Source organism: Coffea arabica, chromosome 7e, assembly GCF_036785885.1.
Source record: "Coffea arabica cultivar ET-39 chromosome 7e, Coffea Arabica ET-39 HiFi, whole genome shotgun sequence".
Lineage (NCBI taxonomy): Eukaryota > Viridiplantae > Streptophyta > Magnoliopsida > Gentianales > Rubiaceae > Coffea > Coffea arabica.
The window spans coordinates 9428497-9445892 of NC_092323.1; the positions used below are offsets into that span (position 1 = coordinate 9428497).

Consider the following 17396-nt stretch of genomic DNA (forward strand, 5'->3'; position numbering starts at 1 on the left):
TCGAGGAAATTGTTGCCTTTTGAATCTCTAGCTCTCTCTTGATGTTCAATTTAACCTTCGAATTACATCTGTTTTACTGGTTCATAATTTTCTTCTTATCCCAGAACCCGTATAAAAGTAAATTTAAAGCAGAGGGGTTCTAAGAACTAGGATTACTGGGATAACAAATCTAAACCCCTCTTGAAATGGGAAACACTGAAGTCATTGGACCAAAAATGATTGATAGTCAAATGATTCCAAAATTCACGTACACACACACACTTATCTCTAAACTAAGTTGGAAATATGTAATTGATCTCACAATTGAATCATCCAGGAAATGACTTCTCCCAGGGTAGAAAAAGAATTAAAGAAACATTTCTGCTTGCGTGTGGTGTTCAGTGATGAAAAATCTTTATTTCGTGGTGCTATAATCATTACTTCATCGGGCATTTGATAACATAACTAAAATATATAACTAAAGCAATAAATAAGCACATTGCTGGAAATCCATTCATGTAAGATAACATAAGTCTAATATTCATGAACTAGAGTTTCTAACAAGCTTGTCTTTAGCTAAAGATGTCCAGCAAATTGCTAAGACTACAGCTTCATTTCTAGCCTCATATATTTGTATCTGAAGACTCAGCTGTGTAGGACTCGGACTAGAAGATCACTGGGGAAAGAACAGGCTACCACAACATACATATATGCAGGCTATGGGGCTCATGATATTTAACACAGTGAAATATTGATGACAGTGCTTGGGGACCTTCAGAGGAAAGAACACTTCCTCAAATAATTGGCTAGTCCCTCAGTGGTCGCTTGCCCTTGTCTCGAGGCAATGGCTGTATCATGAAAAAGCAGTTTATGTTTCAGATTAAAGATGTTTCAGGTTTTGACATTTATGCACTACCATAAAGTTGTAGATATTATGTAACACAAACCTTCTGAGCTGTAGATCCTGGAATTGCAAGCTCCAAATCAGTTACCATATCAGGAATATCACCACTTTTCTCACCATTACCACTTCTGTCTTGACCAGATGATCCATTTCTGGCAATTTCCTTGCCAAAAATGCAAGGTGTTGAAGCATTCCTGGAAGATGGCTTATTGATGTGCGGAGTTGCAGCAGCTGAACGCAGGATCATCATCACACCAGGATCAGATGGGACAGCAGATTGATTTGCCAAAAAGGGCTTTGGATGCAGAGATGGAGTATGCCTTGGATATGGACCAGAGGAGACAGATTGAGCAACTGGATATGAAAATGCACAAGCCATGACAGCTGAAGGATCAATTGCAGATCTTGGAAACATGGATCTATGTCTTTGCTGGCGTTGCACTTCAAAAGCCCCAACATCAAATTGCAGAGAAGTCTTTTCTCTTAACTCTTTGTTCTCCTTTGCAAGCTTATTCAAGAACAACACTTTAGTTGACAGCAATTTAAGGATGTTTAAATCCATGAACAACACTGTTAGAAGTCATTACCTTTTTAATATCTTGAAGAATTGCTGCTTGTTCAGACTGTAGTCTGCTGACTTCAGAAGCTAAATCTTTCAGTGCTTGGATTGGGCTGATAACGATCGTTGCCTCGTCATTCTTGAGCCTAACTGAATCTGTATCTATTTATCAACAAGACACGCTACATATGTTAAGGTATAAAAATGCTTCAAATTCTAATCTACACAGAAAGCGTACCAACCATGGGATTATTGTCCAAGGTCCACGGATGTAAAAACCATATATGAAGTCAATCTTCAATTACTCAACAATGATTTGGCCCAGTCCAAATTGAATTATCCCAATACAAATTTTTAGAATGTCCATAAAACTATGCTTAGAGGAATTCAAAGGCATGTTCAGACGTGCTAAAATGAAGAAGAAAAGTTGTACGATAATTTGATTAATCAATCAATTTAATATGCACATTTATGCTAAAGTAATGGTGCTACTGCCTGTTGACATGGTATCCTTCATCTAATCATACTCCCAAGTATTGAACTGCAAAGAAAAGGAGAACATCTGCTTCACCATGGAACAGGATATAGAAGCTCTTTATTTTGATGAATGAACATAAACACTTGCATGAGTGCTACAGTTTCAGGAAACTTTGTCCACGACGTTAGCACTTTGCAGGTTGAAAGAATAAACTTGAAACATCTTATGAGTTTAGGGAAGAAGACATGCTCTAAGGATGCAAAGTCTTCTTAAAAATGAAGGAAGAGGTTTAGAAACACTTTACCTAGTATATTTCCCAACTCTTGAAAATGCTCATTAAGCTCATTTCTTCTCAACTTTTTGCCATGTGCTTGGTGCCTTGTTTTTGCAACCACTGCACCGTTCGAATCTAAATCATCCTCTTGCCTGCAAAAATGTGAGTTGAAATATAAAGAGAATGATGAATAAATTGATTCTTGATACAAAACCTAGAAGTGACTGCAACATGTCCAGATTTAGAGCTGAAGATTTCCACATGGAAAAAGCGCAATCCAATGTGCTTTAGAAAAGACCAGTTAGAAGATAATAGGGAATGAGAGGACTAAAGTAATTTCTGCTATCTTTGCCTTGTAATGCTACTTTAAACATATCCCTTCTTCTCCTCTCCTCTATAAGGTTTTAGTTACTAGATGGTAAAGTGGTGTTGAAATTTCTGAATAAAGTAGAAGGTAAATCTCCAGCATAATTTGTCAAAGTTCTTCCATGAAAAGAGCTTCCATCAAAGCTTTTTGTTTTTGACATCTCTAGTCCTGAGTGAGCATAAGGTGCCCACATTTAACTTTGAAATGTTAAAACAAAATGAGTCCAAATCAACCTCCTAAAACATTATTGTAGGTAAAAGTAGTTTGATTGCCCAAGTAAAAAGGTTCAATAATGGAACTTAGTCTTCCATCTTAGGAGGTATACATTGACTCCATGTAAAGAAAGAAACCTTCACTTTCTGTTCATATGTCGTTGGATGGAAACAACCTGAATGTGAAGACAAATTGGTAGCAGACAGATTTTCTGAATGTTTAAATTACTAATTAAATAATACAAGGGGGATAATAAACCAGCTAAGGCCTCCAAAGTGCCGTGTTTGTTTTCAAAGAAAAGTCATTGTACTAAAATACAGCACTGGAAATTTGAATAGGGAAGACTTATCCTCAATTTCTTAACATGCAGAAGTTTGTGGAACCCGCAATCCCCAGTCCCACCACCCACACAACCCCTAACCCAAAAGAAAAGTTTTTACGTGCATAAAATTGCAGAGAAATCAGAAAAGGCTACAACATAATCTCAAGAAAGAACAAAGTTACTATTTCGTCCCCAATAGATCGACAGACATAATCAAAGTCATAACTTCTTCATTCTACATTTTACAGGATCAAGCGATCTGACTTAAATGAAATGCCCAAAAAGAAAATGATTTAAGCAAATTGATGCACACATTCAACATTAAATTTCTTAGGACATTGTGTTTAATTCTTCAAAGGATAGAATTTTATGCAACATGTTTCCCCTTCCCCAAAATTTCTCATCCACCATTACATCTGGAAATCACTTTGATACATGAATTCCTAGTATCTAGAGGATAGATATTATGCGTCCTATTCCTTTTCCCTGAAATTCTCACCCACCATTACCTCATGCAACCACCTTGATATGTGAATTCCTAGTAATGTTAACTTAGCACCTAAATGCAATTCTTCAGAGTTTGTGCAAGATTTACTAAGGTCCTCACACATACAATTCCTCATCAATTCTTTACACTGTTAAGTTGTCATGAAGCTTTTGTGAAAAAGGATGTTCTGCATACATATCGAAGGCAATAGTGAATGCACGCCTATATCACATGCATTTCTTCTCCCAAGTTCGAGTTGAAAGTTAAACAAGGAAATAATACTTATATATAACTACCAGACAAAGCATATCTATTGCAATTGCTTTCAGCATGACTTTTATGTTGTTATACGGCACAAACATGTATAACAAGAGAACCCTACTTGTTATTGAAAATTCAAGACCCAAATAATCTAGTTGTAGTAGTTATGATCAACAATGGCAGAATAAATACTTAAACCAGAGGGAGATAGTCTCAAATCCAAATAGTAAGGGTATATGAAAAATTTCCAAATATTTCAGATTATTTACTTTCATATGAGATAGAGGGAAAAGAAAACACAAAAAGAAAGCAGTACAAAACTAAATAATTACTTGCTACCAGATTAAAGTGATAAGGGAGAAAAATCAGGGGGATTGTTAAAAATGCAAAACATACTGAAAATGTCCAAAAGAATGTATCAAAGGCATCGTTTTCATCAGTACGCACACCGTTATTTCTTTCACATCATATATTGTTGCTAGCACAAATAAATTAGTCACTATATCACAAGCCTCCTGTTACTAAGAATAACTATACATATGAAAGAGCCATCAAACCTTCTTTTAGAGCCAGAGCTATATGGTCCAACACCAAGCCTCAGTTCTGCCAAGGCTCTTTTCTCTTCATTTCGAGAAGCATGGTCAAAACTTCTGTACGGTCCAATACCAAGCCTGAGTTCCGAAATGGCTCTTTTCACTTCATTTTGAGAAGACTGGTCAGAACTCTTAAGTATTGGATTGAGACTAATAGGTTCAAACACTTCCTTAAATATTTTCTCTCGATCCATTTGATGATATGAAAGCACGGTGTGAAGGCAAAGAAGATTCAGATGAATAAGGAGGCATTTGCTAGTAAAACACTTGGAAATCAATTTATTTCAACATCTTGATATGAATAACATGATCGAGGTATATAGTGATTTTGGAGTACCAAAAGGTTTACCACAATCCACTGCAAGAGTAAATGAAAGCCAGGTTCCAATAGTTTCCTTTGTCGCTACACCATCCTAGGCAACCTTCTCTTTGGAAAAGTCAACGCTAGTAAATACTCAATCTTTAAGTGCAATTGTCGTTCGTGATCAGTAACTTCCCGAAAACATGAGTTGGGAAGAAAATATTAATGAGGTGGTTACACAAGGAATCACTTTAAGATCTTTCCCTAGATAGGTATCACTTTAAGAGTTGATATTACATAAAAAATTATCAATGAATCGCAACTGCAACTCACATTAATACAAAACACAATGAGAAAACAAAGTCAGAATTTCATTTGCCATCACGTATATTTGTTCGTAAGCTGCAAAAACTGTTACTACTTCATGAGCTACTTGACAGACAGATTGCAACCCAATCACTGTCAGTCCAGTACCTAGCATGATTTGGTATCTATTATGAGAATACACAATCACAGGTAAAAGATCTTGTATCACTTCCACTGATCAAGATCTTATCTTAAGTCAACTTTTGCTCTATGATTTCCTAGAGGCAATTCTGTGAGGTACTTCAAAACACTAAGTTTAGAATCAAACTAATTTCTTAAATAATTGCCAAAATCCCAGTCATCCAGCCTAGTAGTATTCTGATAAGAAAAAAAAGAAAATCACAAGATCCCCTTCGAATACCTCAACACGGTGATTCATCAAAAATAACAATCTCAACGATATATAACTTACATAAAAAATGCATCCGTATATGTGATCTTCTTGAGTCAATGGAAACTACATTTTACAGGCGTATTGTATTCATAGACACGATAAAGGTATATCAATAAATCAGTGAAAAAGTTTTACCACTAAGTACACATTTATGCTCGAGTGTGCTCGATTCTTTCTAATGTAGCATGCAGAGTGATTGAAGAATTATTACTACTACTACTACTAATGGGGATAGGCAGTCAGGAGCTCAACCCCTAACCTCCTGCATTGTGGAGCAGGCATCCGACCACTTGGCTACCAGCTGAATGGCATGCGGATGATTGAACCTTAACATCGCATGAAAAAATTTATGGAATCATCCTTCATCAGAAATACTATCAGTTTAAAGTACTAGGAATGAAAAAAATTTATGGATCATCCTTCATCAGAAATACGCTATCAGTTTAAAGTACAATTATTAACTACAATTTTCTACTTCATGACTGCCTATGCACACTTATTTTCCTTTTCTTACTAGCACATAATTGCAGAACTTAAATACAGGATAGCATCGGTTGAAAGTGGAATTTTTATTAACAAAATCTTAGGGACATCATCCAACTAGCTGACATGGCCAACTCAAGATTTTGGCAAGATGTAATAGGATGTTTCCATTACAGCGAGAGATGATCTCTATACCAGGGATGTGATTTTGCTGCCTGAGCTGGATTATACATTCTAACCATGTCTTCTCTGGCGTGCTTATTTGACCAAAATCCTAACTTTTAACTCGATCACTACGATACAGTTTCTGAGATTCCCACTCTTCACTCATGATGCAACTTGATAACACTCAATTATACAACTTAGACATAGCAGGAGAAGCAGCACCATACACACTATCCAGCATTTGGCATCTCAATACCAATTCATTTACAAGAAGGTCACTACTTAAATGTTGATGATGGTAAAATGTGTGCTCCATTGTGGAAATCTCTTTTCTAGCATAGAGCTCTTCTCAAGTTGACAAACTGTTCGACTAAGAATGAACAACCCCTTTTTATCCTGGGTCAGTCCGCAATATCTACACTACTCCTAAGCTAAGGAGAGGGCTCAACTGGGCCAAGGTGGGCTAAGTGAGCAACTTGCATTCCAGTAATTTAGGCAGTTGTCAAAAATACAGAAACAAGGGGGAAAAAAAAGTGCAATAAATCTTTCTATTATCGCGAGATTATTGCAAGTAGTCCAGAAAGGGAACGCTTCCTCAGAAACTATCCCATAATACCCATCTAATTCTGTATCCATGAAGAAATGGTGTAAACAGAAGACGCCGAAGAAGTATACAAGTAACTAAGCAAAAGTTGGAGCATGCAGCTTGTACCACAAGCCAATAACAAAACAAGAATTCGATAAGCATAAAAACTATAGTTAATTCAAGCCCAGATATACTGACAACGATTACTTGTACAAAAAGGAGGATAACAACAAACCTGGAATCGCTAATGTCAGATTGACAATCAACCATCCAAGTTAAAGCTGTAATATTTAGTTTTCAGAGTGGAAATAGCAGAGAATTAGTGAGGCATTTTTTACAAGATAAAGGAAACTTTCAAGAAGGTTTCTCAAGAGGATTAAGATTGTCAGGAGGGTTACTTTGTATTCGTGGTTGATCGTGAATTTGACGTAGATTTTTGGGATTCTTGAATCCAGTAGTAGAGTTCCCTGGAATGGGAAGCTGGCATTTTTTGGGGCATCAGCAGCATTCAACAATGGACTCGTGCAAGTGGAAAGAGCATGTCGTATCTGCTGATCTGGCTCTCCATTGACGAAATTTCGGGTCGACCAATAGTACCATCCCAGGAGTTCATAGCCAAACACAGACCAATTCCATTTTTTTCCCACACGATGATATTCTTAATATTAATTATTTTTTAGGCAATAACTTCTATTAATTTATCCTACCAAAGAAACTGAACTCTTGATTTTTTTTTATTTTTACTTGGAAAAAATTAAAATTTAGATTTTGCTGGAATTTTACTACTTGTTTCTCCCTTGAATTAAAAAAAAAAACTTTTTCCTAACTTTTTTTTTAAAGTACAACACTAGTCCTATACGAAGAGTATAGGGAGGGAATGGGGATAAACCCAACAAAATTATTGAGAATTCAGAAGAAAGTAAAGTACGTCCATTTTCAATAATTCTAAAGAAGAAATATAGGCAAGGAATTTTGAATTCCATACATACTAATACTCATACAGAGTAATTTTTAGATGGGATGAACACAGCTAATTCCTTCAAGGGCACATAAAAAATGGTGTGTACACAAGTAGCCTCGGTCAGGGATCCAGCCGCACTGCTCCTAAAAGCTTAAGCTGTTAGGGCCAGCTTCCCCCTAACTTAAGTACCGTAGCCACTCCTAGCCAACCTTCGATGTGGGACTACCAAGATTTGTAAAATCGGGATCCTACGTAGGATCGATTTTAATTTCACAGAATCGGATTGTAGGATCGTAAGATCTCACCAAAAGTTTCTAAATTTACTAAATTAATGAATTTCAGATTCATATACCATTTTGTATATTTTAAAAGATATCAAATAAATAAGTTACTCATAAATATATAGTATTTTTTACTTACTATCTGATAAGTAATAAATATATAGCATTTTTCTTTTCACAGTTATAGCCATTGCAAAGTAATACTATGAGAAAAGCCAGACTAAATGTTGATTTGAGCTGAAAATTTAGAAGAAATTAGATTTTTCAAACTTGTTAACAAAAAGTTCAAAAGCATACGTCCACACGGCAGCCCATCTTTCTGGTCCAAATAGGAAAATCTGGGCAATTAATGCACCTTTCTAGCTTAAGAACAAAAATAAAGGCCAAGAAATCATAAGTTCGAGTGACACCCAATATTTTTCGGCTGAAGGAATGTGCTTTAAGGAATGAACTTCTTGGACACAAAGTCACCTTACAACCTTGTCTAAGAAGAAGAAAAAGTTATCTGCCGAAATAAAGTTTTCAAGATATCAGAAACTCAATCTTGCATGAAATGCTTAGCTATTGCAATCAATAGCAAGCAAACAATAATCTATGTGAGTTGAAGCACTCTTGTAACAATGAAGGTTGGTTGGTTGGAGCTGCAGCGGTGGAGAAGAAGTGAAAACTGAAAAATGAAGGTTGAAATGAAGAATGAAGAAACGAGTCAACGACAGATGACTGAGTAGAGGAGAAGAATAGGAGCTTTTTTGACTTTTTGAGAAAAAAATTGTTACAAAATTACAATTCTTTGATAAATTACAAACCTACCACAAATTTTTTCATTTACTTGCAAAATGGAGTCTCGTATTTCACAAATTTGCAAAAAATTATAGGATCGTACGATCCTATGTAGATTAATACAATTTGCGACTCTGAATATGATTCGGATCGATTTTGATTATCCGGCGATCCGGATCGCAATTTTGACAACACTGGGGACTACTTTTTCCCCTTCTTGGTGCATCTTGCATTGGGTACTATTTCACCCCCACCGAAGGTCTGGCTCTAATACCACAAGTAGCCTCGACCAAGGATCCAACTGCACTGCTCCTAAAAGCTTAAGCTGTTAGGGCCAGCCTCCCCCTGACTTAAGTACCATGACCACTCATAATCAACCTACCTCTTATTAAACCTTTGTTAAGATTTTTGAACTTTACCCTAGAAAATGAATAATTGACCCTCTAAAAACAAAACCTCCACCCTCTAAAAAAGAAAAAGAAAGAATGGTTAATTTGCCTACTTTACAAGAGAATCAATCTTAAATCAAGTTAACTTGAAAATAAATTTTAAAGTTAATCTCATACATTGACAATACATACACGTTAACGAGTATGAATGCATATCACTTATTCATTGGTTTTTGATTAATAAAATTAGGAGCCAGCTTCCTCGTGCACGAGGTTTACGGCTAAAAAAATATATACTTATAAAAGTCACTTATTCATAAATGGAAATTGAATTATCGGCCGGTCAATGTTTACCATGTGAGTTTTATCTCAAATTTTTTATCCTAGATTCCGAGTAGAAATTTCAATAGCAAACGGCGTCGTTGGGAGTTGCCGTTTGACGGTTCCCCTTGCTAGCATTTCCTAGGGACAGCGCTGTCGTTTTGGTTTTCTGCGCTATTCTCTGTGTCACTTCCCTCCATATTTTCTGCAGCAGCTATCGAACCAGCAGAAATCCTCCGCCATGGAAACTACAAAATTCGAGGGCTGTTGAGCGCCATAAATTGTAGTAGAAAGGAAGTTCTGGTAAAAGAAAAAATATATAATGAAGATAGTGACGTACAACATAAACGGCTTAAGGCCTCGCATCTCCCAGTTCGGCTCCCTGCGTAAGCTTCTCGATTCCCTCGACGCCGATATCATCTGTTTTCAGGAGACCAAGATCTCCAAACAAGAACTAAGAGCCGATTTAGTTAGAGCTGATGGTTATGAATCTTTCTTTTCTTGCAATCGCAACTTCGACAAATCCCGCGCTGGTTATTCTGGTACTGACCCCACGTTTTCCTATAGTGTGTTCACTGGTACTAAATTCGGAAGTCCAGAATAAAAGAGATGAAGATTTTAGACATGGGATTTTGTGAAAGTTTTTATCTTTATGCTGAATATTGGAAATTCAATGGTTTCTTATTTTAGCAATTGCGCCATTTAATTTGCTTGTGAGTTTTTCTTTTGCTATGCACAGGTGTTGCGACATTTTGTCGAGTGAAGTCTGCATTTTCGAGTGACGAGGTGGCGTTGCCAGTTGCTGCAGAGGAGGGCTTTACTGGGCTTCTTGAGAGTCCTCGAGTAACCGGACCTCAAAAAGATGAATGCTCTTCAGCTTTAGAAGGGCTTGAGGAGTTCTCTAGAGATGAGCTTTTGAAAGTTGACAGTGAGGGGCGATGTGTCATCACTGATCATAGCCATTTTGGTAAACTAGCAAGCTTTTGTTACTGGCTAAAAAAAAAAAAATATCTGTATTGCCCCAGTGGCTTAAGGTTGTTTGATGTGTGGAGCTCTTTCCTATTTAGTATCTATGTTTATTTTGTCTGGCTTTCTCTGAATTGACTAAAAAATTCAGGAGTATATGAATATTCGAAAAATGATAATATTGTTGAAGTACGGCTTGATAACTGGATTTTGCAGTTCTTTTCAATGTGTATGGGCCTCGAGCTGATTGTGATGATACAGAAAGAATTCAATTTAAGGGCATATTTTTTAAGATAATACAGGTATTTTTTAAAACTTTTTTCCTTCTCCATTAGAATGAATGATTCAACAAAGTATTAAATTTCTGAAGCTAGATCTATTTTTCATTGATAGTTTAGATGTAAAGGCAAAGGCATTTTGGGGGAAATGCTCTTTTACGGTTATGCAACACATTTTTAGCTGTACAATGAGATTGTATGAGCCTAGTATTTCAGGGGAAAAAAAGGTGACATGTTAATATTCCCATGCTTCATGCTTTACTCTCTTGGAGTCACACTGGGTGTTCAGGCTAATTGCTTTTTGCATACATATTCGAGCTGGTTGTGCACTACGGAAATCATTGAAAGTTCAAATTCTTCTTCTTATGTTCAAGATTTATAAACTCTCTGAAGTTGGAAACTATGCTGTTGACTTGGTTACCATACCATGTGATTTCTAAAAGGGAATCGGGGAAGGTAGTTCTGGATCTGGCATGTTGTTATGTATCTATCTGCTGTTGTTTGGTTAAGTTCTAGGATTTTGCCCTTTTGCATTGGAATTCCTGGTCTCATGAGATGCAATGTTTTGTGAAATAGAATGTTGGGTCACTGGAAAAGAAGCACAGCAAATTAACTGGGTGTTAACAATGAAATGTATTAGAACTGTTTCAGTCAATATCTTTGGAGATTTGGCTTGGCTTTTTCCTTAGCCAATACTTTTGAAGTTAAACTCTATGTTGGTTATGACATTGATTGTGAAATCTCTGGCGTGTTTAACTAAAAGTATAGATGCTCATTGAAATCGAGGATTTGGTGAGATATGTCACCCAGAGTATTCCTCCAATTCCACCCAACTTCCTACCTCTGCAGCGGCAACCATTTAAGATTTCCTTCTTGTGTCTAAGAAGGTTATAGATAATGTCTTTGATGGATTATAGTATGACTAACTTGTGGTGATAGGAATTATTACTGTTAGATGTGTAAGCTTCAAACTCTTTGATTCATGTTAGCAATTTCCTTTTAGAGAAGATGGGAATGTCTTCTACATCAAGGACGGCGAGTATTTGTTGTTGGGGACCTCAACATTGCTCCTACTGCGATTGATCGTTGTGATGCTGGACCAGATTTTGAGAATAATGAGTAAGCAATTCTTTAGTTCTCAACTTACTTGTAGGTTTTGCCATCACAATGTACTTTTTTGAGTTAATGTGTATTTTCATTGATTGCAATTTTTTTCTCACAGGTTTCGGAGGTGGTTTAGATCTTTGTTGGTGGAAAATGAAGGACAATTTGTCGATGTTTTCAGAACAAAGCATCCTGACAGGTTCATTTTGTTGATTCCTTTAGTTTTTTTTTGTTCTTTCCTCTTGAAGAAATGTGTTTGAAATGATGAAGATTTTCATTCTTTGGGAATTATACGTATGAGATGATTTTGGTCTTCAAAAAATGTTCTTAAGAATTTATGAATGTAGATGTTCTCAAAGTGATATTTGTGTTTGAAATGATGAAGATTTTCATTCTTTGGGAATTGTATACGTATGAGATGATTTTGTCTTCAAAAAATTATTCTTAAGAATTTATGACTGTAGATGTTCTCCAAGTGATATACTGTCAGTCAAGTTATTTATTAAGTTTAACTGTCTAGGGTATAATTTCAATTCTATGATTCTCTGATTACTCATTATACTTTCCAAGTGAGTTTTATTCTTTTTGTTTTTTCGTGGATTTTGATTTCAAATCACTGTGCAGAAGAGAAGCCTACACATGCTGGCCAACAAATACAGGTGCTGAGGAGTTTAACTTCGGGGCAAGGATTGACCATATTCTTATTTCTGGATCATGCTTACATGAAGAGTCAGGTCAGGAAGAGCATAACTTTGTAAGTTGCCATGTTGAGGACTGTGAGATTTTGATCCAATTCAAGCGGTGGAAACCTGGAAACACACCCAGGTACTATTGATTTTCTTGGATTTAAGTGGATGAAGAAATTATAATTATTGTCATGGAAATTTGTAAATTACCTTTTCAAGAAGTGTAGTTAGTTTGGCTGTACAAGCATAAATTATCGTTAGGCATGCTTATGTGTCTCAATTATTTTGCATTATTGTCCGGATTCAATATGTAAAATTGTTCTCATCTCTATTGGTAGGTGGAAAGGAGGAAGAAGCATTAAATTGGAAGGTTCGGACCATGTTCCTGTCTGTGTGAGTTTGGAAGAAATCCCTAGTGTTCCACCACATGGTGCTCCTTCATTATCTACTAGATACTGCCCCCAGGTCTACGGATGTCAGCAAACACTAGGTATGAGTTTCCTATTGTACACAGGAATTGCTTATCTGGATGTCACGAGATTGGTTTCACTTCTGGAAATCCATTTACCATGTCTTTTTTTTGTTTTTTTTGTCACTATCTAGTAGTCTTCCATTTCCATAAGCAATATGTTTTAATGATTATACTAAGGTTTTTTTTTTTCTAGTTTGAATTTTAAACTGAAGATTATTGATGTTGCATTACCATTAGTGAGAAAACTTTTGAATTTTGAACTGAAGATTGTAGATGTAGCATTACTGTGGGTGAGCTAATGCTGTGCTGGGATATTATACTGCAGTGTCGATGTTAACAAGGAAACAATCGGCTGAGAGTTTTAAGAATTCTGAAGAGTCAAGCTCATTTTTAGGTACATCAGATGGACCAACTTTATACATTCTTTGTGGGATATTATTCTGATGCACCATTTTTCTTGATATATGACTGTTAAACTTTAGTACAGAAGCTCATGACTGCTCTGAAGGCTCAGCACGTCAGCGTTCCTGTAGCACAACTTTTTGTTTGGGTAGCAATCTTGCAAAAGCAGGGCCTCACGTGGAAACCAGGAAGAAAGCAAGACAAAGTCAGTGGTCTCAGCTCTCACTCAAATCATTCTTCCAGAAAAGTTCCAGTCACAGTGAGACTTTTGCGAGATCCACCAATGACATCAAGCTTAGTAGGACAGATGTCTCTGCTTCTTTCTGTTGTTCCAACAGCTCCCCAGTACACGTTGAAGTGAGTAGCAACCCAAAGGATTGCATAGCAGATGTCTCTGCATCCAGTCCAGCAGACAATGGGTGTGATACAATAGCAGACTGCCAACTTTCAGTAAAAGAAAAGTCTAATGTTGCCTTATTGGAGTGGCAAAGGATACAACAGCATATGCAGAACAGTATACCTCTTTGCAAGGGCCATAATGAACCTTGCGTTGCTCGAGTTGTGAAGAAAGCTGGCCCTAACTTGGGCCGCAGATTTTATGTCTGCGCTCGCGCTGAGGTATAGAAAGTTGGTTCTTAGTCTGTCTTGAGCTTGCAGTTTGTACACTTATTCATCGTCTCAAAGAATTTTGCTGCTGCTAAATTACGAAGATAAGAATTCCCTTGTCAAATTAAATAAAGAAAGAAAATTTGCTCCTTGTTGATAGTTTTATGCATTTGATGTTGATATGGCATTCGAAATTATTATAATGGATTGAGCAATGCTAGAGAAATTCTCCACTTGATTCATCTGTCTGTATAACAGACTTCTAGATCTTCTAAATTCCCAATTTTAGGAACAATCTTAGATTTATCATTGTTGTCATTGCCTCTAGTTTTTCAATTTCATGTTCTTTTAGATTTTTAGGCTTAATTTCACTGCTGGAGATTTTAGCTGTTCTCACCTTGCCTATTGTCTATGCTGAAAATAGAAGGAAGTATATGGCTCTCTCTCTCTTTCAATCACACGCTTTCTCGGTTTCCAGTTTCTTGATTGGGCTACACAGGTTCACGTAGATTAATATTTTTGTCGTGGAGAAATTGTGCTGAAAAGTGAGAGTCTATGTGATCCTTTTGGTTTAACTTATTACCAAGAATATGTCATTTCCCTTCTTTCAAAATGCTGCTTTATTCATTCAGGGGCCTGCATCTAATCCTGAAGCAAACTGTGGGTATTTTAAGTGGGCTGCTTCAAATTCCAAGCACAAACGGTGATGTTGACTGAACTCGTGGTCAGGCTGTGTCGAGAATGAAACCGTCTTAACATTTGCTTATTCTTCACTGCCTTACTGATGAAGTTCCAAGTATCAGGTACGATTCAAGTGATATTGATTTAGATTTCAAATTCAACATGTTTCTGGCATGCTTAATGTCTCTGAACTTCTACTCTGAACTTTAAATTACAGGATTCTGCTTCCCTGTAGGATCTTGTACCATCATCTTTTTGAGAGAAAAATCAACTTAGAATTTGTCCTCTTCCATACCGGATCAAGATTTCATGTTGGTTTATTTATTAGTGAAGATTGAAGTTTTAGAGTTCTTGAATTCAAATCTTACCAGATTGTATATAGTATTTGTGTTATGCTACCAAGTGATGGGGAACTGGAGATTCAATTGAATCTCTTCTATTGGTTCCATAAATATGAATCTAGACGTTTTTGGTACTCTAATCTGTTGTTCTCAGAAAAGGGGAAAAGGAGAAGAATAGAGCTGCTTCACGTTCTTAGTAACGAAATAAGTAGACAGAGAGAACTGTAGAGTGTAATCACATAAAAAGCCATAATAATGTTTACATAATAATAATGTGAACTGGGGCAATTATTATTATTATTATTTTTTTGTGCTGCACTGTCAATATGAAAAACACAATCCATATTGGATATATGTCATGCAATCTAATTTCAAATCTAAAATTCAATTATTACACACATTTATCTATAACTATTAGTAAAACTTGACGGTGTATAAAAAATTAATCCAATAGCGATGATATTACATTAGTGCATGTTGACATTAGCGTATATCAAACATAATCCTCCGAGGATGATGTAGCCGTCCATCACAAGATTGCTTAAACGAATCAATGAACCTGTCTTCTTGTCGTGGAATACAATAAAATGTCTCCATCAAGATTGCATTAGATTGCTAGTCCATTACGATCGGTACGCATAATTAAAAAGAGCTGCAGCCGGACAGGGCTAAAATTTGAGTAGCAATCAATCCGGTCAGATTCACCAGAGAAAAAGCAAAACAATAAATGATTTTACCAAAAATAAGTGTCTGTGCAGCACGTTGGTGTATACTACTACACCAAATTTGTAGTTGTGGATGCAAATTTGGAAACGTTAACTTCTCTAATTTCATATTGTCTTCTACAGACAATTTCATCCCAAGTTAAATCAAATCACTACCATGTTTAAGATAGACCCCCTCCCCTACATTCTGCCAAATTTGATGTTGCAGTGTACTGAACTTCTCTAAAACTGAGTGCGCTACAGCTAAGATAAAAGATCGTAGATCAAACAGGGCACGATCTTTTTACTCTTGGAGGTACACACCACATCACATCTAAAGCGTCTCTTGGAGTTGGAGGCTATTTCTTCTGTCTCCAGCTTCTTCTCGTCAATTTCTTCCAGATAGATTCACGCGCACTTTAATTACACCCTTGATGAAGGAGGGATTCGTCACTAATTAATTCGACTCCATCTACTTTACATGAATCGTTCAATTCATGAGAGGCGCTCGCTTTTCTTTCTCTTCGATTTTCTGTTTTTCTGGCATAAATGGTGTAATAGTACGGACAGGTTTCGGATGGGTCCTTCGCTTTCTTTGTAGCCACAATTATGGATACATATATACATATATATAACGACATGATTGGCATGGTAATACATGTATTTAGGGGACAATGATGTGTAGTCTAATTGACAGTAGGTGGCTTTGAGTCATTAAAGAGATAAGTCGAAAATCACTGTTCATCATCTTTTTAAAAAAAAGAAAGAAAAAAGGAAAAAAATTATGCCATGACTTAGTAGTCCTTGTATACTTGTATCATAAATTTTGGAGGGTCAATCAACTGATTGGAAGCCCGCGTTGGGTTGGTCTGCTGGTGGAAGTAGCCTCCTTAGGTAAGTTTCACCTGGATTCGATTCCGGGCAACAACTCAGTTATTATCTTCTTCAGCATCGGTCGGGCCCGCTCTACTGGAGCGCTGTGGGATTAGTCGGGTGTAGACCCGGATACCCACAGTGATGACAAAAAAAAATAATAATAAAAAAAAATCAACTGATTGGAATAATCAACAAGTAACGCATAAGAAATGGACAATTGCAAGTGTGCTAGTACGACGATTTGACTTTCCTGGGATTAACGCTGTTGTAAATGCATGCCAATGTATTTATCTAGTGGCAGAAAATATTTTGGATGGGTGAAAGTACCCGTGACAAAACATACATGTTATTAAATACAAATGGTATAGTGGAAATCCAGTGCACATAGATTTTCCGCTATACCTTATTAAAAAAAAAAAAAGAGAGAGAGAGAAAGAAAGAAAGAAAGGCAAAATACATATAATTTGCATGGTATGGCGTGTATTGAGCTGCCAGCGGATCTCGGCTGCTGTCAATATCATTTGTTGGAGGGTCAAGTTGGGCAAGTGTCCAATAGGCTTTACCCGTGTTCTGGTTTTCCACGGCACATTTTACGACCGGCATCTCTGATTACAAACATCGTTACCTTTCAAACAATGGATAAGCGGACAAATGGTGACAACCGCTTGATGCTGATGTCCACCTTAAATTCAACTTTTTTAGCTGTCGCCTTAGACAAGCTAATTAATTATCCAAAAATCAATTGGCCGGAATTGGTGCAATTATTTACTTCTTTTTTTTCTGTAACGATAATATTTATATAATCTAATCTTTTCT

General features: G+C 36.6%; 2 protein-coding genes across 4 annotated transcripts; one reads left to right on the forward strand and one right to left on the reverse strand.

The window, feature by feature from the left end:
• Positions 1-785: 785 nt before the first annotated feature.
• Positions 786-4631, reverse strand: LOC113702013 (transcription factor bHLH121-like). Its single transcript, XM_027222944.2, has 5 exons — positions 4402-4631; positions 2225-2346; positions 1471-1604; positions 927-1391; positions 786-827 (listed from the first exon to the last, which is right to left on the reverse strand). The coding sequence occupies exons 1-5, from the start codon at positions 4629-4631 to the stop codon at positions 786-788; spliced, it is 993 nt and encodes a 330-aa protein (XP_027078745.2).
• A 4931-nt stretch (positions 4632-9562) lies between these two features.
• LOC113701784 (DNA-(apurinic or apyrimidinic site) endonuclease 2-like) lies at positions 9563-15140 on the forward strand. Of its 3 annotated transcripts, XR_011818122.1 has the most exons (11): positions 9566-10006; positions 10204-10431; positions 10647-10732; positions 11712-11827; positions 11931-12011; positions 12437-12637; positions 12837-12988; positions 13296-13364; positions 13458-13990; positions 14611-14781; positions 14877-15140. XR_011818122.1 is itself a non-coding variant. In XM_072058590.1 (10 exons), the coding sequence occupies exons 1-10, from the start codon at positions 9787-9789 to the stop codon at positions 14683-14685; spliced, it is 1761 nt and encodes a 586-aa protein (XP_071914691.1). In that variant the 5' UTR covers positions 9566-9786; the 3' UTR covers positions 14686-14782. The 3 variants fall into 3 exon arrangements, 2 of the variants coding, with proteins under 2 accessions (XP_027078382.1, XP_071914691.1); XM_072058590.1 differs by lacking the exon at positions 14877-15140 and having other exon boundaries at positions 14611-14782; XM_027222581.2 differs by lacking the exons at positions 14611-14781; positions 14877-15140 and having other exon boundaries at positions 9563-10006; positions 13453-13862.
• The last annotated feature ends 2256 nt before the right edge of the window (positions 15141-17396 follow it).